Consider the following 26,886-nt stretch of genomic DNA (forward strand, 5'->3'; position numbering starts at 1 on the left):
AGGGTTATCCCTGGGGCTTGGTGCCTGCACTATGAATCTACTGCTTCTGGCGGCATCCTCCTTCCCCCATTTTATTGGATAGGGCAGAGAGAAATGAAGAGAGATGGGGAAGATAAAGATGGGGGAGAGAAAGGTAGAAACCTGTAGACCTGCTTCACTGCTTGTGAAGCAACCCCCCTGCAGGTGGGGAGCCGGGGCTCAAACTGGGATCCTTACACTTTGTACTATGTGCGTTTAACCCGGTGCACTACCGCCCGCCCATCCTCAGAGATGACATGTGCTGTTCACACTCACACATGGCTTCACATTATTATCCTGAGAAACTACGCTGATCTGGGTCACTAATAATTATCCCATATTTGATGAATGGTACACATCCCACACAGAAAGCAGGAACGACAGCAGCCAGCAACGAAAACACACACATACACACACAGAAAAAAAAAAGAAGAAAGCCGCATGTGCACTTGGCCATGGGAAGTCAAGAGATGTTTCAGAGAAGCCAATACGGGGCTGTTCTCTTTTCCCTTCCCCTTTTTGCTCTTCCATTTTAAGGAACTTCCACACCTCGCCTTTCCTTAAAATAATAAGACGTGGGGGAGTTAAGCGCACTTGGCGCTAAGCGTTAATGGACCCGAGTAAGGATCCGGGTTCGAGCTCCTGGCTCCCCACGTGCAGGGGAGTCGCTTCACAGGCGGTGAAGCAGGTCTGCAGGTGTCTGTCTTTCTCTCCCCCTCTCTGTCTTCCCCTCCTCTCTCCATTTCTCTGTCCTATCCAACAATGACAACAACAATAATAACTACAACAATAAAACAACAAGGGCAACAAAAGGGAATAAATAAAAAGAAAAAAAGAAGATGTGTTGTGAGGTCAAGGGAAATTGACAAACTGAACTCATAATGGGGGAAAAAAAAAATTTTTTTTTTGTTTGCTTGTTTCTGTGAGAACACATGAATGTGTCCTGCCCAGACTTGGGGCCCCCGGCGAACCCAGGCCCAGTGTGGAGGGAGGGCGGGCAGTGGCTCCTCAGGTGCTAGTGACTCAGTCATCATCACCAAGCAAAACCTCAGCCTGACGCAACTTTTCTCTCCTAGGCGCCTCTTGCACAATTGCACTCGGACCCTCAGGCCATTTCATCCACCTTTTTTTCTCTCACTTCCTGCCAGTCTCCCTATTTATGTCCCAGTTGCCTGAGAGACACAGAGAGGAAGTGTCGCCCCCCCCTGTCCCCAGCAACCTTGTTTCACACCCAGTGACACTCTGACAGGCGCACCCCTTCAGTTGCACCCCAAGTACCAGGCTACCACTCAGCTCCCCGGCTCCTCAGAGAAAGGGCGGGATGAAGAAGCCGGATGCTGAGATTCTGAGTCACTGCGCAGGCGCACGCTCCCACGTTCCCGCGTTCCCAGCAGGCAGCACGCGCACGAGCATGCGCACACATGTGTACACAGGCATGCGCGCGCACCTTCATGAGTCACGTGGAAGGCAGTGCTCAGCCTCTCAAAACCTAAGCCAAAGCGTTTTTGTGGTGCCCCGGAAATGAAATAACCTTATTAAATAATCTGTTCATTTTGGAATTCCCTTGAATATACACAGTGGGTGTGTTTGGGAGAAAGAAAGGAAAAATCTAAGACTGGTCTCAAAGAAGAGAGATGCAAGACCACGGTGTGTCCCCCTAGCCTTAGGATCTCAGTACAGAAACACAGACTAAAACACCCACGACCAGTTTATTTTTTTTGCCTCCAGGGTTGTCACTGGGGCTCAGTGCCTGCACTAGGCACTGCTGGAAGCCACCCCCCACCCCCCACCCCCCCGTTTTTGTTGCCCTTGTTACTGCTATTGTCGGATAGGACAGAAATCAAGAGAGATGGGGAGACAAAAAGGGGGAGAGAAAGATAAATACCTGCAGACCTGCTTCACCTGTGAAGCGACATCCCCTGCAGGTGGGGAGCCGGGGGCTCCAAGATCCTTACACCAGTCCTTACGTTTCGCACCATGTGCCCTTAACCCACTGCGCTACCACTTGGCCCCCAATGACCAGTTTCTTAAGTACATGTTATATCCTACTCAAGATGATTTGTTTGAAGAAAATTTTTTTAACTTTATATTTGTTTTATAGCCAGAAATCAAGAGGAAGAAGGTGATACGGAGAGAGACATCTGCAGCACTGCATCACCACTTGCAAAGCTTTCTTCCTGCAGGGGGAGATCAGGAACTCGAACTCTGGTTCTTGCTCATTGTAACATGTGCGCTCAACCAGGTGCACCACCACGTGGCCCCTGAAGGAAAAATTTGAACTTTATTTCCCCCCCTGCTTGTAGGCTAGACCTCTGGATGAACAGCTTCCTCTCTGCCACATTTTCTTAGGTGCAGTAAAAATTTACAGAATAATAGCCTTCTAGAGGATTCCATTCTTGATGTGCCCATAAGTTTATTCAACTTAATTGTCGACTCTCAAAAAATATTTTGTAATAGTCATAGGTCACATAGTCATAGGTCACATAGTCTCATTGGATGCTTTGTGTGACTTTGACCTCCAATTTCAAAGACGGATCATCTAAATATGCCCAGTAAATTGATGTGGATTAAAAAAAGCATAGCAACTCATAAAACAAAGGTCAGTAACAACCCTCCATAAATTGCAGGTACACAACCTTACATCTTAGCAAGTTATTCATTCATTCATTTTTTAGAGACACTTCAATACCACTCCACCCCCCTGCCACCCAACATGCTACCTTGTGGTGGGCTTAAACCCTCTGATGTAACCTGATAAAGTGTGTACTCTTATCAGCTATGTCAGGTGTATGTGCCAGTACACCTGGCAAATTATTTAACACATTTATAGTATTCATGCTTTTCCCTTCGATTTATTTAAATGACACAAAGACTGGTATTGTTTATATGTGTGTGTTTATATGCTGTGAGAACAAGCCAATTGTTTTAAATAGATTCCTAGGAAATAGTCAGGTTTTTTTTATTTTGTTTTGTTTTTTAACTTTTTTGTGAAGCACTAAACAAAACTAGTAGTGGGCAGTTATTGGCATTCTTTAAGAGGACTGATAGCTGAGGACTGATAGCAATCTCAAAAATGAGACAGAGTAATATGGTAAAGTCAAGAGGGAAAGTAGTACATTTTTCATAAATTTGGCATATTAACAGTAAAGAACTGTCCTTTTTTCTGATGTTATATCCCTTCTAATTTTCTTAGTGTTGAAAGTGTGCTTTCTTGAACTACAAATGTAAAGATTTATACACATTTGCTTCCCCTGATTGGTAAAATAGAAAGCTGTTCACTCAATATTTATCTCTCTTTAATTAACATCATATTATTATTTTTAATGGTGTGTTAAATCTAAGAGCCTGGGAAATACTGATCAAGATTGCATGGTAGAGAAAAACTCCATTGTGTCAACTGAATTAGTAGGATTAAGTGAGTAGCTACTTATATCAGGGAAGGAGATATAAATCAAGTGAGGAGATTTATATCAAAGTGTTGTCATCATCTAACTTAATCTTCATAAACAACTCCACGAAGTAGGCAGGACATGGAGACATTTGAGTAGCTCAATATCAAGCAAAAATAAATAAATAAATAATAAAATTAGTCCCAAAACTATGTAATGAGTAAAATGTGTATTTTACACCTTCAAAATGGGGGAAACAGTTGGCAGTTTTACATCTTCAAAGGTGGGAAAAATAATTGACCGTTGGCCACTTAACTTTTTTTTTTCTCTGCTTCTGATCACCCTTGGACTTGCATATTTTCAAATATATTGGTCCAGTTCAACACTACAGTTGGAGGGTCAGAACTTTCTGTATCATATAATTCTTAAATGTAAACATGCTAGGTTTGTTTTGTTTTTTATTTTGCTTCTGATAGTAGGTCTGACCATTCTGCCGCAGACTTCCTTTCCTTTGTAGTCACTGCTGTCGACAGGATGTTTTTATGGCTTCATAAATGAAAACCCTATTTTCCTCAAGAAACAAACAAAACCCTCACTGCTTATATAGGCCTTTTGATTCCTAACCCTAAGACCCTTCTGTTTTTATAGTTTATACTGGAAAAAAGAAAAGCTACAGTGCTATTCCCCTTGCTAGCAAGACGATAAAAGTTTAGTACATGTTCAAGAAAAATTGGTCTAAGGAATTCTGTATCTCAATAAAGTAGTACTGAAATTTGAAAAAGGAAAGAGGGAGAGAAAGAGAGAGAGAAAGAAAGAAAGGCGAAAAGGAAGGGAGGAAGGGAAAGAGAAGAGCAGGCCAGCAAAATAGCTCTGTTGGGTAATGTGCTGTTTTGCCGTGTGTGTGTGTGTGTGTGTGTGTGTGTGTGTGTGTGTGTGTGTGTGTGTGTGTGTGTGTGGCCAGGTTTGCAACCCTGCTGCACTGAAGGAAGCTTTGGTGTTGTGATCTTTCTCTCTGCTTCTATCTTTAAAAAAAAAAAAAAGAAGAAAGAAAGGAAGGAAGGAAGGGAGAAAGAAAAAGAAAAAAGGATGTTATTTTCAAGACGTATTTACACTTGTTTTTAAGCTGCATTTTTTTAGTTGCTATGGTTACATTACAGGATTTACTCTAGAATGACTCATTATTCAGCACTTTTAGGAAAAATTTTTTGTGCCAAAATGTGAGTAGGAAGTTTCAAAACTGAAAGCGATTAATGTAACAAAAGATGTTTCTGTTTGACCAGCTGTTATTTTTGTTTGTTTTTGTTTTCCTCTAAGTGCTTGAATGTGCTGAGAGAGGTACAGACAATGATCTACAACTTAAAAAAAAAAAAAGTTTCATTAAAATGGTGATTACATATATACTGAAAGATGTGCTTGTAGGTCTCATTATTTCCAGTTCTAGTGCCCTAACCAGAGATGGAGTCCGGAGTTTGCAGGCGGGCTGAAAGCGTGCCAGCAGCAGTCTCCGCCCCCTCGTTCTCTTCCTCACAGCAAGAAATGAGTAATTAGTTCTCTTTTCCCAGTGCTTTCCTCCTTCTGCTGCGGAAGGGGGTTGTCACCTTCTGAGATCTACACAACCTCAGGAAAAGGAAAGCAACCTTTGAATTTTCTAGATCGCTTCCTCTGGCAGAAACTATTGAGCATAGGTAAGAAACATTATTCCTCTATATTTGGAAAGCCAAGCATGGTGATTAAGAGGACGCACCAAGAGGAATGTCAGTCCCCTGACAGCACTGTGATAAGTGGCCAGTGATATCATTGGGACTGTAGCAAAATCTGAGCAGAAATTCTTTATTTTGTCTAGCAAAATATCATTGGATATGATCATTTCATAGCAAATGTCCGCAAACTTTTCAGTCTGTGATCTTTCTAATCCAGGACTCTGAAATATTATTGGGATCTCAAAAATAGTTTTGATTTCTCTACATTATTTACCGTGTTACTATTATTTGATATTTTAGAAATTTAGGGGGCCAGGTGGTGGCACACCCGGTTAATCGCACACATTACAGTGTGCAAAAGGACTCAGGTTCAAGTCCCCGGCCCCCACCTGCAGGGGAAAAGCTTTGAGAGTGGTGAAGCAGGGCTACAGGTGTCTGTCTCTCTTCCTTTCTATAGCCCTCTTCCCTCTTGATTTCTGGCATTCTCTTTTCTCTCTCTCTCTCTCTCTTTTTTTGTGAAGTCTCCGGTTTCTGGCTTTCTCTATCCGATAAAGATAATAATTTTTTTAATTTAGAATTTTTAAATAGTGACATATTATAAAAATAATTACATGTTAATTAGTTTAAATAATAAACATCACATGTTAGCGTTAACTTTTTTTTTTTTTGCCTCCAGGGTTATTGCTGGAGCTTGGTGCCTGCACCATGAATCCACTGCTCCTGGAGGCCATCTTTTTCCCTTTTGTTGCCCTTGTTGTTTTATCGTTGTTGTGGTTATTATTATTGCTGTTGATGTTGTTATTGTTGGATAGGACAGAGAGAAATGGAAAGAACTGGGGTAGACAGAGAGGGAGAGAGAAAGACACCTGCAGACCTGCTTCACCGCCTGTGAAGTGACCCCCCCCATAGGTGGGGAGCTGGGGGCTCAAACTGGGATCCTTATGCCGGTCCTTGCACTTTGCACCACGTGCGCTTAACCCGCTGCGCTACTTCCCAACCCCCATTAGCATTACCGTTTCTAATTATAGCTATGTGTTTCTAAAAAATGTACAGTGGCATTGCTGTTCATGTTTATAAATTTCATTCATGTTTGACTGAAAAAAAAATAACAGCTGCATTCTCATCTACTTCTGCATTCAATCTGTGCAATATCAACACCGAGTGGACTTTGTGGTAAACTTCATCAGTGAGAGTGAAAAAGAGAAATACCTCAAAATCATGGAAGGAGCTTTCATCTCATGAGACTTTCGAAAATCATTGTTTTAGGCATGTTACCGTCCACAAAGATCTCAGTTTGAAGCACCCCCCCCCACCCCCACCTGCAGCAGGGAAGCGTCTTGAGCAATGAAGCAGCGCTGTAGGTGTCCTTCTTTCTTTCTTTTTTGGTTCCTCCAGGGTTATCGCTGGGGCTCGGTGCTGGCACTAAGAATCCATTGCTCCTGGAGACCATTTTTTTCCATTTATTTATTTTTTTTTTTTTCAGAATAGGACAGAGAGAAATTGAGAGAGGAGGAAAAGACAGAGAGGGGAAGAGAAAGACACCTGCAGACCTGCTTCACCGTTTGTGAAGCCATAACCCTGCAAATGGGGAGCCAGTGCTTGAACTAGTATATTTGCACTAATCCTTGCACTTTCTACTATGTGCTCTTAACCTGGTGCACTACTACCCAGCCTGGTGTCTTTCTTACTTTCCCTGTGTCTCTCTCTCCTCTCAATTTCTGACTATCAAAAGAAGGAAAAGGAAGAAAACACTGCTTTAGAATGATAAAAGTAAATAGGCTTCTCTTTACTCCACTTTTGAAGCTTTTTTTTTTTTTTTTTAAGGCAGGAGGAAACACCATAGCAGTGCTTCACTAACTGTGCAACTTCCCCCAGTGCTGTAATATTTGGATCATTTATTTTAAAATGCAACCAAACAAAAATGACAACAACTGATAAAGTTGACAGAGTCTACAGTTGTTCTCTTAGCCATGCTATTATCATCTTTTTGTTTATTTTTTAAAATTTATTTATTATTGGATAGAGACAGAGGAATTGAGAAGGGAGGGGAAATAGAGAGAGAAAGAGACAGAAAGACACCTGCAGCACTACTTCACCACTTGTGAAGCTTTCCCCCAGCAAGTGGGGACCAGGGGCTTGAACCCCGGTCCTTGTATACTGTAATCTGTGCTCTCAACCAGGTGTGCCACCACCCAGCCCCTGATTTCATTATCTCTATTTTGAAGTATGAATAACAAAACTAGGATACTCTTAAAGTTATCTTTTTTGCCTCTATCCAACTATTTCACATTTTGGTAAATCTTCTTTCAAAATATCTTTTATTTTTGCTCTGACTTGTTCACAGTATCCCTAGGTGAATATTATGGCCTCTTCTATGAATTCTTGTTTCATAGCTTCTCTCTAATACATAATGCAGTTGCCAGATATGGGACCTGTAGTACTTTTATCTTGCCTGTGAAATTAGATTCACACTCTTCTACATGACTTCTAACTAACCAGACTAACCATGAGCACTTCACCTGCTGCACTACCGCGCAGCGCCCTAAATTCGCTATTAATCACAAACAGAAAATGGTTCGAAAAAATTAAGTTCAAATTTCCCTTTCACACAAGAACATTCAAACTCTTTCAGTTCTGGGGTTGGTTTGCTTTTTTACTTTTACGTTTATAGTTAGTAGTTGATTGTGTATATGTTTCTTATTATGAGCTATCTAAATTTTTAACCTCTGCAATATACATATACATAAGGTGGTCAATTTTTCAAGGACAAAGTGATTCCTAGAAGTGGAAAGTTAGATTTTGGTCTTGTGTCACTCAAAATGACTACCAGATTTTAGGAAGCTAGATCATATGCTTATTCATTTTATCTCACACCTGTTGCACAAAACTAGACTTCCACAGTAAAGATAAACATCATTATACTTGCTTTTCCAATTCAAAGGGTGTTTACTTTTAATCTAATTATATGTTTTTAAGTGCCTTGTAGTCTTAACAATGTCGGCCATATAATACATTTTCAATCAATGTGTGTAATCTTAGAATTATGAGGAAGTGGTCACTAGCAGATTTACCACATGTCCATTCTCTCCTTGCAGCTTTAACCAGAATCTAGAATAGCAAAATTCTGGTACTGCAAAGACTCCAAGGAGTCACTGTTTGACTTTCTCATTGTCCAAGTGAGGAAACTAAGACCCTCAGAATTGTCATTTTCCCCAGACAAAATAATAATTCATGTGGTTTATCATTAAGTAGTTCTGACTAGTTTCCAAGGCTTGTAGAACTAGAATTTTTTTTTAAACTCAAAACACCAGTTGTCATTGCATATATCTAGTAGGGGACTGGGTAGAGGGAGGCTTATAGCTCTTTAAAGAAAATTAGTACAGGTAAGCTGAAATTCTTTTTTTTTTCTTCTTAAGGTATATTTACTTATGAGAGTAAAAGAATCAGAGCATCGTGGTCTAGGAGGTGGCACAGTGGATAAAGCATCAGATACTCAAGCATGAGGTCCTGAGTTCAATCCCCGGCAGCACATGTACCAGAGTGATGTCTGGTTCTTTCTCTCTCTCCTATCTTTCTCATGAATAAGTAAATAAAATCTTTAAAAAAAAAAAAAAAAGAATCAGAGCATCACTTTGGTGTATGAAATGCCAGAGATCACACTCTGTACCTCATGCATGCAAGTCCAATTCTCTGTTCACTGTGCTACCTCTCAGAACACAATCTTATATTCTTAGGTGAAGAATTCAAAGCATTTTATCCAATATCACCTGTAATTTTCATAGATTAGCTTTAACAAAGCAAATGAGCATGAATGATAGAAAAAAAGTGGAAAATTAGGGACAAGAGGGAAAAGAGACACAATGCTTATAATCAAATGCACTGAGATCTAATAGAAAGAGAGATAAGAGAATAAAATAAAGGATTCAAAACAAACACATAATGAAATTACTAGTGAAAAGAGAGAAGAATATTAGAGAAGTGAGAGGGAGGTGTAGCATAAGTCTTATGAAAAAGACTTTCATGTCTGAGACTTTGAAGTCCCAAATTCAATCCTCTCCAACACCATAAGCCAGATCTGACCAGTGCTCTGGTAAAAATATAAATAAAATAGGGAGTCAGGTAGCACAAGGACTAGCGTAAGGATCCCGGTTCGAGCCCCCAGCTCTACACTTGCAGGGGAGTCACTTCACAGGCGGTAAAGGAGGTCTGCAGGTCTACTTTCTCTCCCACTCTGTCTTCCCCTCCTCTCTCGATTTCTCTCTGTTTTATCCAATGACAGCAACAACAACAACAGTAATAATAACCACAACAATGATAAAACAACAAGGGCAACAAAAGGGGAAAAAATGGTCTCTAGGAGCAGTGGATTCATGGTGCAGGCACTGAGCCCCAGCAATAACCCTGGAGGCTATATATATATATATATATATATATATATATATATATATGTATATATATATATATATATATTAATATTAGAGAATTTATTCTATCTTTGAATTTTTGTTTTCAGATTCCTTCTTCTTCCTCACTTTCAAGTAGACTGAAAATCTTAAGAAAAAAAAATTCTACCAGTCCTTTTATACACTATTATCATGACAACAAAGTTCATCATGGTTAACATTATTTATTTAATATACTGAGCTCCTACTGTGGATAAACTCTTTCCAGGTGTTGAAGACTGGGGTAGGTACAGGGGGAGTGGTGGAAACAACTAATAGTCTTGCAAAATCTTAGATTATAGCTGGAAACACCTATTTGTAGTCAAAATAATCTTAATTCAGAGTTGTGAGCTATTTCAGTAGCATGAACAATCATTCTCATTGAGGAGAGAATGATTAACTAGTAATGGAGCAATCAGGGAAATGTTCCTAGAGGAGATAGTTGATTTAGGATTTAAAGAATAATGAAGTATTTTTCAGGAAAAAAAAAAAAAAGGCAGGGAAGTCTTCAGGTCTGACAAGTCTGGCAACAATCAGGGAGAGTCTGGAAGCAAGAAAACCACATAGATGAGTATTAAAATTTTTAAAAAGCCAGAATTCTCCTAGGGAATTTATCGATATAACAAAAATACCTATAAGAAGAGATCTATGCACATCTCTGTTCATAGGAGCATTGTTTGTAATATCCCAAACTTGAAAATAACCCATATACAACAATCAATGAGCTAAGAAAGCTGTACTGCATATACGCAATGGAATACTAAGCTGTAAGAAGTGATGAAATCTTGTTTTGCTGGATCTTAGATGGAACTTGAAAGAATCATGTTAAGTAATATCAGTCAGAAGGAGAAAGACAAATACTGGGTGAACTCACTGGAGATAGAAAGAAAAAGGAGGGGCACGAAAAGAGAGGAGGGATGGAGGCAGGGAAGGAAGAAAGAAAGAGAAAACACGAGAAACTTAGACTAGCTGTGATCTATTGCAGTAAAGCCAACGTCTCTTAAGGGGTGGGGGGAATGGGAGAGGAGTGAGAATGTGGGCTTCCTAGTGCACAATGGTGGAGGAAGACTTCTGATGGTGCTAGGAGTGGCTCAGGGGCACCTGTCACAGGAAGATAAGAAACTACTCGGGAGTTGGGTGGTAGCACAGCAGGTTAAACGCATGTGGCGTGGTGCAAAGCACAAGGAGCCCTGTTCCAGCCCACAGCTCCCCACCTGCAGGGGAGTCACTTCACAGGTGGTGAAGCAGGTCTGCAGGTGTCTATCTTTCTCTCCCCCTCTTTGTCTTCCCCACCTCTCTCCATTACTCTCTGTCCTATCCAATAAAATAGAAAAACAATAACATCAATAACAACCACAATAATAACTACAACAATAAAAAAACAAGGGCAACAAAAAATAATAAATAAATATTAAAAAAAGAAACTGTACTCATGTGACAACTGTCTTGGAAATCATTATTTCCCCCAATAAAATGATTTGGAAAATTAAAATAAAATAGAAGATGTCCTAAGTGGTGAGAGCTTGATTAGTAACAGTGCTCATGGAGATGAAAAGAGATATCAAATTTTATAGATATTTCAGAGCAATAATCTACAGTATTTATAAAACTAGGGAAAAATTAGACAAAGGAGTAAGAAGAGCTCCCATGGAAATATCATAATGGTTAGGCAAATGGTTATGGGGAAATATCATAATGGTTATGCAAAAAGACTTCATGACTGAGGAATCAAAGGTCCCAGGTTCAGTCCCTATAAGCCAGACCTGAGTGGCATTCTGGTTATAAGTAAGTAAATAAATAAATAAATAAGCAAAGAAAATGGGTTGATGATATGGCTCACTTGCAGAGTGTGCTACTTTGCCATCTGTGCATGTGACCCAAGTGCAGGCTGGGCCCCGACCACTCTTTCTCTGCCTTGCTGTCTCTCTGTCTTTATTTAAAAAATAAAGTAAAAATGAATAATTAACCCAGGTCCAAAAAAATTAACTTTAAAAAGGAAAGATTACCAACAGGCCTGGGAAATAGCAACAAAAGACTTTCATACTTGAGGCTTCTAGGTCTCAAATTCAATCCTTAGTACCACCATATACCAGAGCTGAGAAGTTCTCAGGTTTTTTTGTTTTTTTTTTTAAGAAAAAAAAAGACTCTCAGATTTCAGTTTGGGGCTGATTATTTATTTAGAAATGTTTTGGTTGAAAAGTAATTCATTACTATTCTTAAATTGGAATTGTGGCTCTGAATCTAGAAATTTGGGTTTGAACTATCATCCTTTCTTTTTACTTTAGAGCCAAACTTCCTGAAAGAATAGTTTGTATTCACTACTGGCACTCAGTCTTTGCCAGCCTACCTTCTGCTACCTCCACATTCCTCCAAACTGAACTGCCAAAACTTCAGAATTGCCAGATTCAGTGAACTAGTTCTACACTGTATCTGAAGCATCAGCTCTGCAACTTCCACTTGAAGCAGCCCCACCTTGAAACTTCTTTCTCCCCTGACCAGTGAAACTGCTCTTTGACTTGCAAAACTGAACTAATTGTTTTCCATGGAGGTCTTTCATTCTTTCTTCTTTCTTGATGATGGAACTTAGAACTCATTATACAATTCCTGGCTAATGAGATAGTCACTCAGCAAACTGCCCAAGCCAGAAACTTTGAAGTCATCCCCCGTTCCTCCTCCATGTACCTGACCAACAGCCAATCAGCATAAAACGTTTTCTGTTTACCTTGAATCCATATTCTGTTCCTTTCATCTGCTACATCAATTTTCTGACATCCAAATAGTCATCACCTTAGTTTAAAATCTCATCTGTTCTTACTTAAACAGCCAAATGTAAGAAAACAATAACATAAAGGCCAAATATTACCATGACAGACCACAGAGAAACAGCACTCTGCTCTGGTAAACAGAGCAAGAGAAAGAGAGAGAAGCATTCTTCTAGTAAATCAATATTAAATCACTAATTAAAAAACGGATTAAGTGCACATAATACAAAGCAAAGCACAAGGACCCGTGTAAGCATCCCAGTTCAAGCCCCAGGCTCTCCACCTGCAGGGGGGGGTCACTTCACAAGCAGTGAAGCAAGTCTGCAGGTGTCTATCTTTCTCTCCCCCTCTCTATCTTTCCCTCCTCTCTCAATTTCTCTCAGTCCTATCCAATAAAATGGAATAAATGGCCTCCAGGAGCAGTGCTGGCAAGAGCCCCAATTATAACCCTGGAGTAGAGAGACTGAGAATGAGAGAGAGAATGAAGGACATATATATATATATATATATATATATATATAGAGAGAGAGAGAGAGAGAGAGAGAGAGAGAGAAAGAGAATTGTGCAGAACACTAATAACGATGAGAAAGTTTAAAAAAAAAAAGATGGGGGCACCTGGTTGAGAGCACAGGTTACAGTGCTCAAGGACCTGGATTTGAGTGCACAGTCCCCATTCAGGGGGAAAGCTTTTCGAGTGGTGAAGCAATGCTGCCAGTGTCTCTCATTCTCTCTCTCTGCCTCCCCCTACCCTCTCAATTTCTATCTAATAAATAAAGATTTTAAAAAAACTTTAAAGGAAAGACAGGGACCTGGACTAGGGGTGAGTGAGGAATTTTACCAGTACACTTGAAAGAATCTTCAAGGGGGTCAGGTAGCAGCACAGTGGATTAAGCGCACATGGTGCAAAGCGCAAGGATGGGCATAAGGATCCCGGTTTGAACCCCCAACTCCACACCTGCAGGGGGGTCGCTTCATAAACCGTGAAATAGGTCTGCATGTGTCTATCTTTCTCTCCCCCCTCTGTCTTCCTTTCCTCTCTCAAGTTCTCCTGTCCTATCCAACAATAATGGCAGCAATGGCAACAATAGTAATAATAACAACAAGGGCAACAAAAATAGGGGAAAATGGCCTCCAGGAGGAGGTGAATTCATAGTGCAGGCACTGAGCCCCAGCAATAGCCCTGGAGGGAAAAAAAAATGCACTCAAGGATTTCCTATTTATCCCCAAAGAAAAGTTTATCTTCAGAAATGCATTCTTCTTCCTGTTAAATAGAACTTTATTTGCATTAATTACAGTTTAAAAAAAAAAAAAAAGAAGAAACCCAAATAAGTCAGATCCTTTTGGTAGTTTCCTGTACAACTTTGGCTCATACTTTTTCTCTCTTCATGAAATATCTTCCCCAATCCATGAAAATGGATATCTATCTATCTATCTATCTATCTATCTATCTCCTCCAGGGTTATTGCTGGGGCTTGCTGCCAGTACTATGAATTCACTGCTCCTGGAGGCCTTCATTTTTTTTCATCTTATTGGATAAGACAGAGAGAAATTGGGGGGGGATAGAGATGGAAAGCAAAAGATAAACATCTGCAGACCTGCTTCACTGCTTGTGAAGTGTCCCCCTACCCCCCTACCCCCCACCCCCAGCTGATAGGGAGCAGGGGCTTGAACCTGGATGCTTGTGCAGGTCCTTGCAGTTAGTATACTTAACCAGGTGCACCACTGCCTGGCCATATGCCTGCCTCTCTATCAAAGCAGCATAATCACCACTTTCTCTAACAAGTTCTCCCTAACACTGACTGACAGAGGATTTCTTTTAATTGGAGAGTTTACAGCATCATTAAACTACTTAGTAATTTTTTATGTATTTGTCTCTCCCATTAGAGTCCTGTAATTAGAGGGTTCAGGTTCTGGACCTAGTGGGGGGTTGAATTGTTATGTGGCAAATTGAGAAATGATACATATGCACAAACTATTGTATTTTATTGTTGACTATAAAACATCAGTCCTCCAATAAAGAAGTTTAAAAAAAAATAAATATAGGGTTCTTGTTTATAAATATATAAAGTTATATAGAAATATAAATATAAAAATGGCATAATCAAAAACATCTTCTAAGAAAAACTTGACATATATGCTTCTTTATTAACACATTAAATAATGAGAGCTGCTTGTAGGACTAATAACTTCCACATATTTCAAAGTAGTAATGAGTTTAAATCATATGTCATGATCTCTGCAATGATTATAACACCGTAGAGAATGAATATTTCTGCTAGTCACAAGCACTGGTAATCATATTGTGGTTTGTTTGCAGTTATGTGCTATATTTCAGTGAGAAGTTGGTGAAAGTTAGTATGTAAATTTTTTACCATCCAGCTTCACCAACTTCACCAACTTCAAATTCCTGTTCTATAAACAAAAGTCTAGAAGGGTAACACCACATTGGAGTAAAGTAGGGCAAAGTAGAAGAGCAAAGGAAGAATTCTTAACATTTTCTTTTCTTTTGTTCATTTCATTTTAAAGACTTTCTGTCTTTCATGAGAGACAGAGAGGGAGAAAATGAAAGCATAATTCTGGCACATACAATGCTGGGGATCAAACTCAAGATTTTATGCTTATAAATCCACTGCTATAGTCACTGCACCGCATTCCAGGCTATGAATTCTCAACATTTTAAAATCCTGTATTATTATTATTTTTTTTTTGACAGGAAAGACTGTATGTATTACCTGTGTAAAAAGCATAGTGTGAGAACTGGGTGGATAGCACACATGCTTGAATGCACATGTGACTATGCACAAGGATCTGGGTTCAAGCCCTTGGTCCCCACCTGCAGGGGGGGATGGTCCATGAGTGGTGAAGCAGATCTGTAGGTGTCTCCCCCTCTCTTTCCCCATTCCCTCTTAGTTTCTGTCTCTATCCAATATAAGAAAATACATTTTATATATGTTTAAAAGGCATAGTATAGTTCAAACTCCAGATCACAAGCACTGCTGCTCAGCAAGAATGAAGACTATCAGATGCCAGAGCCCTCCAGCCACCTCCACCTGCCCTCACTCTCAGGCAGAAACACCATTTTTTTCTTTGTTGACAGTAAATACAATAGTTTGTACGTGCATAACACTTTTCAGTTTTCCATATAACAATACAATCCCCACTAGGTCCTCTGTCATCCTTCTGGGACCTGTATTCTACCCCCGCACACACACACCCCAGAGTCTTTTACTTTGGTGCAATATGCCAATTCCAGTTCAGGTTCTACTTGATAAACACCATTTTTATCATTGCCCCACCTTTACCACTTTGCAAGTGAAGTCACAAGCCTTGACGCTCACACACACAGGGACCCAGGGTTGTAAGAACGGAGACTGGACTAGGTGTGGTTCTGGAACCCTGTATTTATATTGCTAAATATATTTATAGTTCCCCTCAAATACTAGAACAATAACCCAGTTCAATAACTGGTTTCATATCCACCCTTTTAACATTGCTTAACAGCAAATTGCTTTATAGATTCCAACTGCAAAAGAATACTTGCAAATGTGTACTGATTAGTTATAGATTCCTAGCATTAATTAAAGCTTCAGAGTGTTCACTGGCCCTGGGTGATACAGTGACTTACTTCTGAATTTAGTCATGGTACAAGGTACTAAGTACAGAAGATTCCTTTTGTGTAAAAGGAACACCCATTACCTTTTTTTTTTTTTTTGCCTCCAGGGTTATTGCTGGGGCTTGGTGCCTGCACCACCAATCCACTGCTCCTGGAGGCCATTTTTTCCCTTTTGTTGCCCTGGTTGTTTTACTGTTGTGGTGGTTATTATTATCGTTGTTATTGATGTCGTTGTTGCTGGATAGGATAGAGAGAAATGGAGAGAGGAGGGGAAGACAGGGGAGAAGAGAAAGATAACCTGCAGACCTGCTTCACTGCCTGTGAAGCGACTCCCCTGCAGGTGGGGAGCCGGGGGCCCGAACCGGGATCCTTACGCAGGTTCTTGTGCTTTGCATCACGTGCACTTAACCCACTGACCCCCATGGAACACCCATCACCTTTTAACAGACAGTCTTTTTTGTTGTTGTTTCATTAGCAATAAACATGGCTGCTGAACCAGTAGAAGATATCTTCATCGACTTGGTGGATATGGAATTTATTAATGACACACTTTACTTTATAGGTAAGTTTAAAGCAATAGATCAAATATAGGGTTCAGACAGATATATTCCACTAGAAAAGAATGCTGTGAGATGAATTATTAAGTGACCCCTTTTGTCACAAACCTGCATGCTAGTACTAACCACACTCTTCTTTGGAAAAAATTATCAGACCTCTAGAAATTAATCACAACAAGTTCAAGGTCCAGGCACCTTGTGTTCTGTCTGTTATACCATTTTATATGAATATATTTGAGGGACCAGGAGGTGGCGCACCTGATGGTTAAGCGCACACACTACCATGCACAAGGACCCAGGCTCCAGCCCCTGGTCCCCACCTGTGGGAGGAAAGCTTCACGAATGGTGAAGCAGGGCTGCAGGTTTCTCTCTGTCTCTTTCCCTCTCTATCTCCCCCTCTCAATTTCTCTCTGTCTTTGTCCAATAATAAATAAAATATATAAAACATATGTATTTGACAAATAAAAAATAGATTAATATTGTTAATAATGTGGGAGGTTTGGCTTTATTTGAAAGTTTCAGTCCTTACGTGGCTTTCCATTAAAAAGGTAAATTTAAGAAGAAAACTGAGGACTGGGCAATGGCCTACCTGGTTGAGCACACACATCACCATGAGCAAGGACCTGGGTTTGAGCCTCTGCTCCTCACTTGCAGAAGGCACGCTTCATGAGTGGTGAAGCAAGTCTGCAAGTGTCTCTCTATCTCTCTCTCTATTTCCTCCTCCCCTCTTAATTTCTGTCTGTCCTAGCTAATAAAACACAAAGAAAAAACAAAAAGAAGAAAATCTATAATTTTATAAAACTTTGCTTTAATTAATGAATTTAAATGTGTAAGTCCTATAACTACGTTTTATATCTAACTTGTCAGAGAGGAGACAGAGTAACGGCTATGCAAGACTTCTATTCCTAAAGCCCCCAGGTTACATGTTCACTGCCCAGCACCACCATAAGGCACAGCTGAGCAGTTCTACGAGTGAATGAATGAATATCTGAGAAGACACTAAACCTAATGAGCTTCTGGATTACTACTTAACATTACTGATGGAGACCAATAAAATGCCATCACTAGCAAAATAAGGCTATAGATGGGAGAGTAGAATAAAGAATGAGCGGGTGTGGTGAAAGAAGGTTCTGAATTTGGCATAGAATTTAACCTATTTTCTTTTCTCCCCCCTTTCAGCTGACAAAGATGGTAAGTACGAATTTATTTTTCATTCTCTACAAAGTAAGTAACTATTGAGTAAGCATCCTAAGATACATCAATAGCGGTGTTCTTAGCTGAGAAAAACCAATGCTAACATATTAGTATTTGAGAGGCTAATCGTCCTCAAAAGTGTGTGGATTAAAAAAGCACAGCATTGGAATAAAGATGAACATAAGGGAGTGGGGGAGATAAGAATAATGGTTATGCAAAGAGACTGTTGTTAGAGGCTCCATGGTCCCAGTTTCAACCCCTAGCACCACCATAAACCAGAGCTGAGCAGTGCTCTGGTAAAAATAAAGTAAAATAAAATAAAATACCCAAAAAATATGCTTCTCTAAACTTAGAAAAATCTCCACCTCTTAGAATCTACAAATTAGGCTCTGCTTCTTACATAGATCCTAGGAATAGCAGTCATTAATTAGCAAGTTGTACATTCTCTGGCATACATAGAAAAAGGGAGTTGAAGCAGGAGAATTGTTCAAAATTAAGAACATCTTCCTTTGGGAGTCTGGAGCTAGTGCAGCTGGTTGAGCTCACATGTTACCATGTGTAAACCTCCAGACCAGAACATTGATCAGTTCTAGCTTATGATGGTGCTTGGGATCGAACCTGAAACTTCAGAGCCTCTGGTGTGAAAGTCTTTTGCATAACCATTATGCTGTCTCCCCAGCCCCAAGTGTCTCTTTCTCTCTCCCTCTCTACCTCCCCCTTTCTGTCTCCATCCAAGAAATAAGTACATAAAAAGCAAAAAATAAACAAAAAGAACATCTTCCTTCTCCAAGCCAAGAAGCCTGAGAGTCTCTCAGTGTTTGCAGAATGTTGAAGTAGAGCAGATGGGCAGTGGGGGAGCAGAACTAAGTCATTAAGTCATTAAGAATTTATGAAGTAGGCCAGGCAGTGACACATCTGGTTAAGACCTCACACTACAGTGTGCAAGGACCCAGGTTCAAGCCCCTGGACCCCATCTGCAGGGGGAAAGCTTTATTACTGGTGAAGCAGGGCAGCAGGTATCTCTCTGTCTCTCTCCCTTTCTATCTCCCCCAACCTTCACAATTTCCATCTCTACCCAATAGTAAATAAATAAAAATATTTATTTAAAAAAAGAAGTTATGGATTGCACCAAAGTAAAAGACTCTTGGGTGGGTGGGTGGGGAGAATATAGGTCCAAGAAGGATGACAGAGGACCTAGTGGGGTTGTATTGTTATATGGGAAACTGGGGAATGTTATGCATGTACAAACTATTGTATTTACTGTTGAATGTTAAACATTAATTCCCCAATAAAGAAATTAAAAAAAAAAAAGAAGTTATGGGGGGGCTGGGCAATAGTGCAGTGAGTTAAGCACACATGGTGTGAAGTGCAAAGACTGCCACACAAGAACCTTGGTTAGAGCTTCTGGCTCCCCATCTGTACGGGGCGTCACTTCATGGGCGATGAAGCAGGTCTGCAGGTGTCTATCTTTCTCTCCTCTATGTCTTCCCTTGCTCTCTCGGTTTCTCTTTGTCCTATCCAACAACAACAACAGCAATGGCAACAACAACATAAGGGCAACAAAATGGGAAAAATGACCTCGGGGCAGTGGATTCGCACAGAACCCCAAATTATGAAACGCTATTAGTTTCTCATACTTTTTCCTAAAGTAGCGTATTTCCCATTCTGATGATGATCCTTGCTGGGTTAGAAATTGAAAACAGCAGTTTTTGAATCTGGGCTCACCCAGTAGCACACACATTACCATACTTGAAGTCTGAGTTCAAGTCTCCAGTCCCCATCTGCAGGGGGGGAAGATCCATGGAGCAGTGTTACAGGTGTCTCCCCTCTCTTTCTCCTGTCTGTCTCTTTGTCTCTACCTACAAAAGTAAATGCCTGCCAAAAACAGTGGAGCCGAATAGACAACAAGTCCCAGCAATAGCCTTGGTGGCAAAGAAAAAAATGTAATTTTTTCTGGTAGACACTCAGGGATGACTTCTTCAGATAGGAACAGGGGGGTGGGGTGAGGGAAAGACGCCACAGCAAAGTTTTCTCCAATACAATGAGGGTCATGGCAACAAAGGAAGAAGTTAAATGGAGAAGAACAGTAAGAGTGTGAAAGCATAAGAAAATTAAAAGGACAGACAGTTGCAGTTAGAAAATAGGATGTTTAGGCCTGGGGCTAGGAAAGAGGGAGATCCCCAGGGCCTGAACACTGGGCAGGGAGGAGTTAAAAAAAAAAAAATGTAGAGTGTTTGAATTGAAGATTCAGAGGTAGAATAGTTCTGTGTGATAACAAGAAACGGAGTGTGTCCTTGGGGGTGAGGGTAGATAGCATAATGGTTATGCAAAGAGACATTCATACCTGAGGCTTCAAAGTCCCAGGTTCAATCACCACCATACTGAGCTGAGCAGTGCTTCAGTAAAAAAGTTAAATGAGGGGGTCTGGCGGTAGTGTAGCAGATTAAGTGCACGCGACGTGAAGCACAAGGACCTCGGAAGGATCCCGGTTCGAGCCCCCCGCTCCCCACCTACAGGGGAGTCGCTTCACAGGCAGTGAAGCAGATCTGCAGGTGTCTATCTTTCTCTCCCCTTCTCTATCTTCCCCTCCTCTCTCCATTTCTCTCTGTCCTATCCAACAACAAACGACATCAACAACAACAATAATAACCACAACAAGAGCAACAAAAGGGGAAAAAAATGACCTCCAGGAGCAGTGGCTTCATGGTGCAGGCACTAAGCCCCACCAATAACCCTGGAGGCAATAAATAAATAAATAAATAAACAAAAAAAACAAAGTATGTCCTTTCCTGTGTGTAAATTTAAAAACTAAACCTACTTTAAAAAAACTATATTTAATGTGTATTGTAGAAAACCTGGAATCAGATTACTTTGGCAAGCTTAATCCTAAATATTCAATAATACGGAATGTGGACAACAAAGTTCTTATCGTTAACCAGAGTAAACAACCTCGGTTTGAGGACATGGCTGACAACGAATTACAAGGTACACTTTCTTTATATTTTCAAACATGAGTAGAAGTTATTTCTTTCCGTTCTATTTTGCTGGCTACATTTTTCAATAGTAGAACTAATCCTCAGGTGAAAATCACTGGAGCAGTAATAATTCCACTTACAAAATAACTACTTTCCTACTCCAGGTCAACGTTTTCATGTAGAAGGACTGAGACAGAGAGACAAAGAGAAAGGCACCACAAAGTGTCCTCTAGCAGGGTAGGAGCCAGGTTTGATCCTGGGTCATACACATGGCAAAGCAAGAGCACTACCCACAGCTGGGGAGATAGAATAATGCTTATGCAAAAAGATTTTCATGCTTGAGATTCCGAGGTCCCAGGCTCAATCCCCAGCCCCCGCATATGTCAGAGCTGATGAGTGTTCTAGTAAAAAAAAAAAAAAAAAAGCAAACTAACCACTGGGGAAGCAATTACAGAAGCCAGACCTCTGACCTGTGCCCAAAAGAGATCTTTGGTCCATAATCCCAGAGGGATAAAAAATAAGGAAGCTTCCAACGGAGGAGATGGGAATTGTATTGATTGTACCTCTCTTATCCCACAATCTTGTCAATCATTATTAAATCAGGTCCAGGATTATGATATTGAAGAGGACGACCTACAGGGGGTTGAGTTGTTTTTTAAGAATTTATTTATTTATTAATGAGAAAGATAGGAGGAGAGAGAGAGTGAGAGGAGAGAGAGAAAGAACCAGATAATCACTCTGGTACATGTGCTGCTGGGTATTGAACTTGGGACCTCATGTTTGAGAGTCCAATGCTTTATCCACTGAGCCATCTCCCGGACCACGAGGGGGTTGAATTGTTATGTGGAAAACTGAGGAATGTTATGCATGTGCAAACTACTGTATTTTACTGTTGACTGTAAACCTTTAATCCTTCCCCAATAAAAAAAAATACTAATTGGGGAAAAAAACTAAAAAAGCAAACAAGCAATATCCAGATGAGCTGTCTTACAGACTGGGTATTCATATTTTGAATGGGTTAAAATATTATACAAGAAAGGAATTTCTTTTTTATTTTTACTTTTTAATTTATTTATTGAGGGATTAATGGTTTACAGTTGACAGCAAAACACAATATGGTTTGTACATGTTTTAGTCTTTTTCATAATTGGATTCGTATCATTGAAGATACCTTTAAAATTTATTTATTTATTTTTAATTTCTTTATTGGGGAATTAATGTTTTACATTCAACAGTAAATACAATAGTTTGTACATGCATAACGTTATATTCCCCAGTTTCCCATATAACAATACAACCCCCACTAGATTCTCTGTCATCCTTCTTGGACCTGTATTCTCCCCAACCACCCACCCCCACCCCAGAGTCTTTTACTTTGGTATTGGCATATCGCACCTTTAAAATTTAGATGGAGGGAGTCGGGTGGTAGCGCAGCTAGTTAAGCGCACATGGCACAAAGCGTTAATGGACCCTCATAAGGATCCCTGTTTGAGCCCCCGGCTCCCCACCTGCAGGGGAGTTGCTTCACGGGCGGTGAAGCAGGTCTGTAGGTGTCTTTCTCTCCCTCCTCTCTCCATTTCTCTCTGTCCTATACAACAACGATGACATCAATAACAACAACAATAATTACAAAATAAAACAACAAGGGCAACAAAAGGGAATAAGTAAATAAAATAAATATTAAAAAAAGAAAAGTTAAAAAAAAGTTAAAATTTAGATGGAAAAGAGTTCTGCCAATATTTTCTTCTAAGTATTTGATAGTTTCTGGTCTAACATCCAAGTCCTTGACCCACTTGGAATTAATTTACTTTTGTGTTTGGTGAAATCTAGTGGTTCAGTTTAATTCTTCTGCATGTTTCAACCCATTTTTTCCAACACCATTTGTTAAACCCTTTCCCCATTTAATCATCTGGGCACCTTTGGCAAAGATTAGATTTCCATAGGTGTGGGGTCTACCATAAATTTAGGTTCCCTTAAAATGATTAAGTTGTAGCTGGGGTGGAATGTTGAACTTGCGTGCCTATGGTCCCAAGTTTAAGCCCTGGCATCACATATACCACAGTGATGCTTTGGTTCTGTCTGTCTGTCTCCCTCATGTCTTCTCTCTCTCTCGCTCTCTTGCTCTCGCTCTCTTTCTCTCTCTCTTATGAGTAAATACTTTTAATGATTAAGTTTATTCTGCCTTCCAAGGTATGAATCCCAAAATTTGGAGTATAGAAAGAGTTGAAACAATGAATGTGCACTAGTGGGGAAAAAATGAATTTTTACCTTAATTGATACATTAAAAAAAATATTCTACTTAACATTTAAAAGTTAAAGACAAAAGACAAAATATTCTACTTAACATTTAAAAGTTAAAGGGGTGCTGGGCAGTAGCACACTCAGTTAAGCACAAATAATGCTAAACACAAGGACCCATACAAGGATCTGGGTTCAAGCCCCAGGTTCCCCACCTGCAGGGGTGCTTCACAAGCAGTGATGCAGATCTGCAGGTGTCTGTCTGTCTCTCTCCCTATCTACCCTTCCTTTCAATTTCTCTCTGTCCTATCCAATAAAATGGGGAAAATGGCTGCCAGGAGCAGGGGATTCATAGTGCTCGCACCAAGCCCCAGTGATAACTCTGGAGACAAAAGAAATAATAAAATAAAATAAAGGCAAGTAGCCATGGAGGTCATTCAGTGGGTATAGCACAGGACTTGCATATGTGAGGTCCCCAAACTTCTGGCACCAAATTTTCACCTCTCAATTTCTCTCATGTTAAATAAAAACTTAAAAGAAAAAAATTAAAGGCAGGATTGGAGAGCTAGTTCCCCAGGTAGGGTCTGTGCCTTGTCATGTGTGCAGCCCATATCCAAACCCCAGCACCACATAAGAGATGCTGTGGCACCCTAAGAAGCTCCAGCACTATGGTATCTCTCCCTCACTCCCTCTGTCTCTATCTGAATGAAAATGTAGTCCAGAGTGGTGAAATCATGAATGCACAAAGCCTGAACTCCACAAACACACACAGCCACAAAATTAAAGGCAATATTTTAGAATTTGGAATAGCTCAAAGACACTGGGGGGTATGAGGGGGAATGCTGCATTTGTCTTGTAATATGCTTATGAATGTGTTTTAAACAATGTGTGACCAGCAGCGTATAGCCTCCCACTGACCTGGTAAATCTAAATGTGGGTTTGGTGATGGGTCAATGAAAAACTGTCCTTTGGTAATTTCCATAAATATTTATTCACAAAAATCCTTCTGATGTTCTCACTTTTGATATTTACTCCAGAAAATAAACCCCAGATCAGATTTATCATGTATCTGTATAAGGATAGCAACGTTAGAGGTCTGGCAGTAAGCTTCTCTGTCTACTCTAAGAAGATGTATACTCTCTCCTGTAAGGACAAAATTATTTCCTTTAAGGTAAGACTGAACCTTGATTTATTTCTGTCACATCTATGGACAAAATTAAAAAGCTTAATATCCCCCATCCAAGCTTTTGTCTAGACCAGAACAGCAGGAGGCAAACAAAAGATGAAAATTTACTTTTAAAAAAATGCAGACTCTGTTAATTATGGTAATATCTTGGTTTTCTTGAGCCTGCCATAGATATCATGGGGCTATAATATTTTAATCCCCCATTATTTGTTCCTGTTTCTTTGCATAAGTCTTGGCGACATCTCCAGTTTTCAGCTGATGCATGTAGTTTTTAAGGAGTAAAAACCAGCTGTAGAGAGTCGCGCGGTAGCGCAGCAGGTTAAGCGCACATGACGCAAAGCACAAGGATCGCTGAAGGATCCCAGTTTGAGCCCCGGCTCTGCACCTGCAGGGGAGTCGCTTCACAGGAGATGAAGCAGGTCTGCAGGTGTCTATCTTTCTCTCCCCCTCTCTGTCTTCCCCTCCTCTCTCCATTTCTCTCTGTCCTATCCAAGAAGGACGACATCAATAACAACAATAGCTACAACAATGAAACAAGGGCAACAAAAGGGTAAATAAATAAATAAATATATTTTTAAAAAAGTTGTAATAGAAATGCTTTATCTCAAATCCAGGTATGAATCTTTGCCCTTAACCTCCCCCCCCATTCTCCATTTTCTTATTGTTTTTTCTCCTCTATTCTCCACTTTTCTATTTTTTGTTACAGCTATAAAGTAAACAACCATTAACAGTAACTACAAATTGACGTAGAAAACTTTCCCCCCTGGTGAGGGTAATCAGGAGATGCTCAAAGATCACATACAGACCACTTCCATGTCGTGAAGACTTAGAGTGGGGATTTGTCTGTAAAGAATTATCAACTGTCAGCTGTTCCCACTGAAAGTAAGGGTGTGACCTTAGTATACCAAAGAGCAGTTGAGGGGAGTGGAAGGGTAAATGGTCTCTCTAAAATCTAGTCTAAGTAACATCAGTGTGGCTGCCTCCTGACACCTGCCTTGGTTCACCCTTTGAACCTGAGTGTCACCCATTCAAGATGGCAATTTGAGTCCTCACTGTCAGACCAGAGGATACCTAATGACTTAGTGGCCTGGAGGTAGACAGGCAGGGTGGAGATAATTAAATGTGTTACTTATCTGCAAAATCGGAAGGGATCTAAAGAGAAGGTCAATCTGAAACCTTGTGTGGGGAAGGAAAATGAATTCAGTTGTAGAAGAATTCACTACCTGGGATAAGCCTGACCTACAAGTAAATTCTTTTCTAGAGGTTGGAAGAAGTGCTAGAAGATGGAAATATTCTTGGCATGGTAGGATAGGAACTGGGGCAAACCCACTTGTGAGAGAGCCCACAGCTTATATAATGTGGGCAACCCTGTCAAATAAAGAGAATACAGCTGGGAAAATAGTTCAACTGGTAGAGCATCAGACTTACATATCTGAGGTTCCCCAGCACCACATGTACCAGAATGGGGCTCTAGTTTCCTCTCTCTCTCTCTCGCTCTCTCTCTCTCTGTCACAAGTAAAACACACATACTCTCTCATATGTAATAAATAAAACATTATCTTTAAAAAGAGAGATGTAAAATCATCAAAGGCAAAAGGTCGGTGATTTATTTAAAATAACTGTGCAAGTGAGGGTCTCTCACATATTGTGTCATAGTAAATATGCTTCTGGAAGAAACTTGATAAAAGGGCTGGGTGGTGGCACACCCAATTGAGCACACATGTTGCCATGTTCAAGGACCTGGATTCAATCCCCCAATTCTACCTGTAGGGGGGAAGCTTAGGAAGTTAATGTGGGGGGGGAGTTAAGGTAGGAGTAGGGGCTGGGTGCTGGCACACCTGGTTGAGTGCACATGTTACAATGATCAAGGATCTGGTTCAAGCCCCTTATCCCCACCTGCAGGAGGAAAGCTTCACAAATAGTGAAGCAGGGCTGCAGGTGTCTCTCTGCCTTTCTCCCTCTCTCCCTCCCATTCCTCTTTATTTCTAGCTGTCTCTATCTAATAAGTAAATATTAGAAGAAGAAGAAATAAAAAAAAAATAAAAGAAATAAAAAGAAATAAAAAAAAAAAAAAAAAGAAGAAGAAGAAATTAAGACGGAAGGGAAATCAGTATTATTATATCCAGGTGTTTTTTTCTTTACTTTTGACAAAACTTTAGTTGTGCTTATAAATTGCATTTGTTCAAATTGTTCACATCCTAAAAATAATTTTTCTCTATAGGAAATGAATCCCCCTGATAATATTAATGAAGACAAAAGTGATATCATATTTTTTCAGAAACTTGTTAAAGGACATAATAAGAAGATGAAATTTGAGTCATCATTGTACAAAGGGTGCTTTTTAGCTTGCAAAAGAGAGGGTGACCGTTTCAAACTTGTCTTGAAAGATCCGAATGAAGAACTGCCAATTGATTCTGTAATGTTCATTCTTGAAGATGAGAATTAAAATTGCATGAATATTTCTGAGTTTTGGTCTTGTATAATGGTTTTTAGGATATTGTACATTGGGGAGGGTATTCTGTGGTAACATACAGCATGAAGAGGCCTAAAACACATAGCCTTTAAACAAAATTGATCTCAGTATAGTTTTTTTTCTTTTAGACAGAGACAGAGAAGGCAGAGAGATTGAAAGAGACCACAGCATGGCAGCTTCCTTCAGTGAGACCTTGAACCTAGGTCATACATATAACGAAGCAACACACCTGAGAGGGCTATTTCACTAACCCTTGATACAAACAAATTTAGGGGGCAGGTGGTGGCACACCTGGTTAAACATACACACTGCAGTGTGCAAGGACTCAGGTTCAAGATG

At 40.1% G+C, this 26,886-nt stretch overlaps 1 protein-coding gene across 1 annotated transcript; it reads left to right on the forward strand.

Moving 5' to 3' along the window:
* The first annotated feature begins 4,933 nt into the window (after positions 1-4,933).
* IL18 (interleukin 18) lies at positions 4,934-26,540 on the forward strand. The gene is made up of 6 exons (XM_007536708.3): positions 4,934-5,092; positions 16,400-16,486; positions 17,661-17,672; positions 20,526-20,660; positions 23,926-24,059; positions 26,296-26,540. Exons 2-6 carry the CDS (start codon positions 16,408-16,410, stop codon positions 26,518-26,520), a joined length of 585 nt encoding a protein of 194 aa, XP_007536770.1. The 5' UTR covers positions 4,934-5,092; positions 16,400-16,407; the 3' UTR covers positions 26,521-26,540.
* Positions 26,541-26,886: the final 346 nt, after the last annotated feature.

This window comes from Erinaceus europaeus, chromosome 20, assembly GCF_950295315.1.
Source record: "Erinaceus europaeus chromosome 20, mEriEur2.1, whole genome shotgun sequence".
Classification (NCBI taxonomy): domain Eukaryota; kingdom Metazoa; phylum Chordata; class Mammalia; order Eulipotyphla; family Erinaceidae; genus Erinaceus; species Erinaceus europaeus.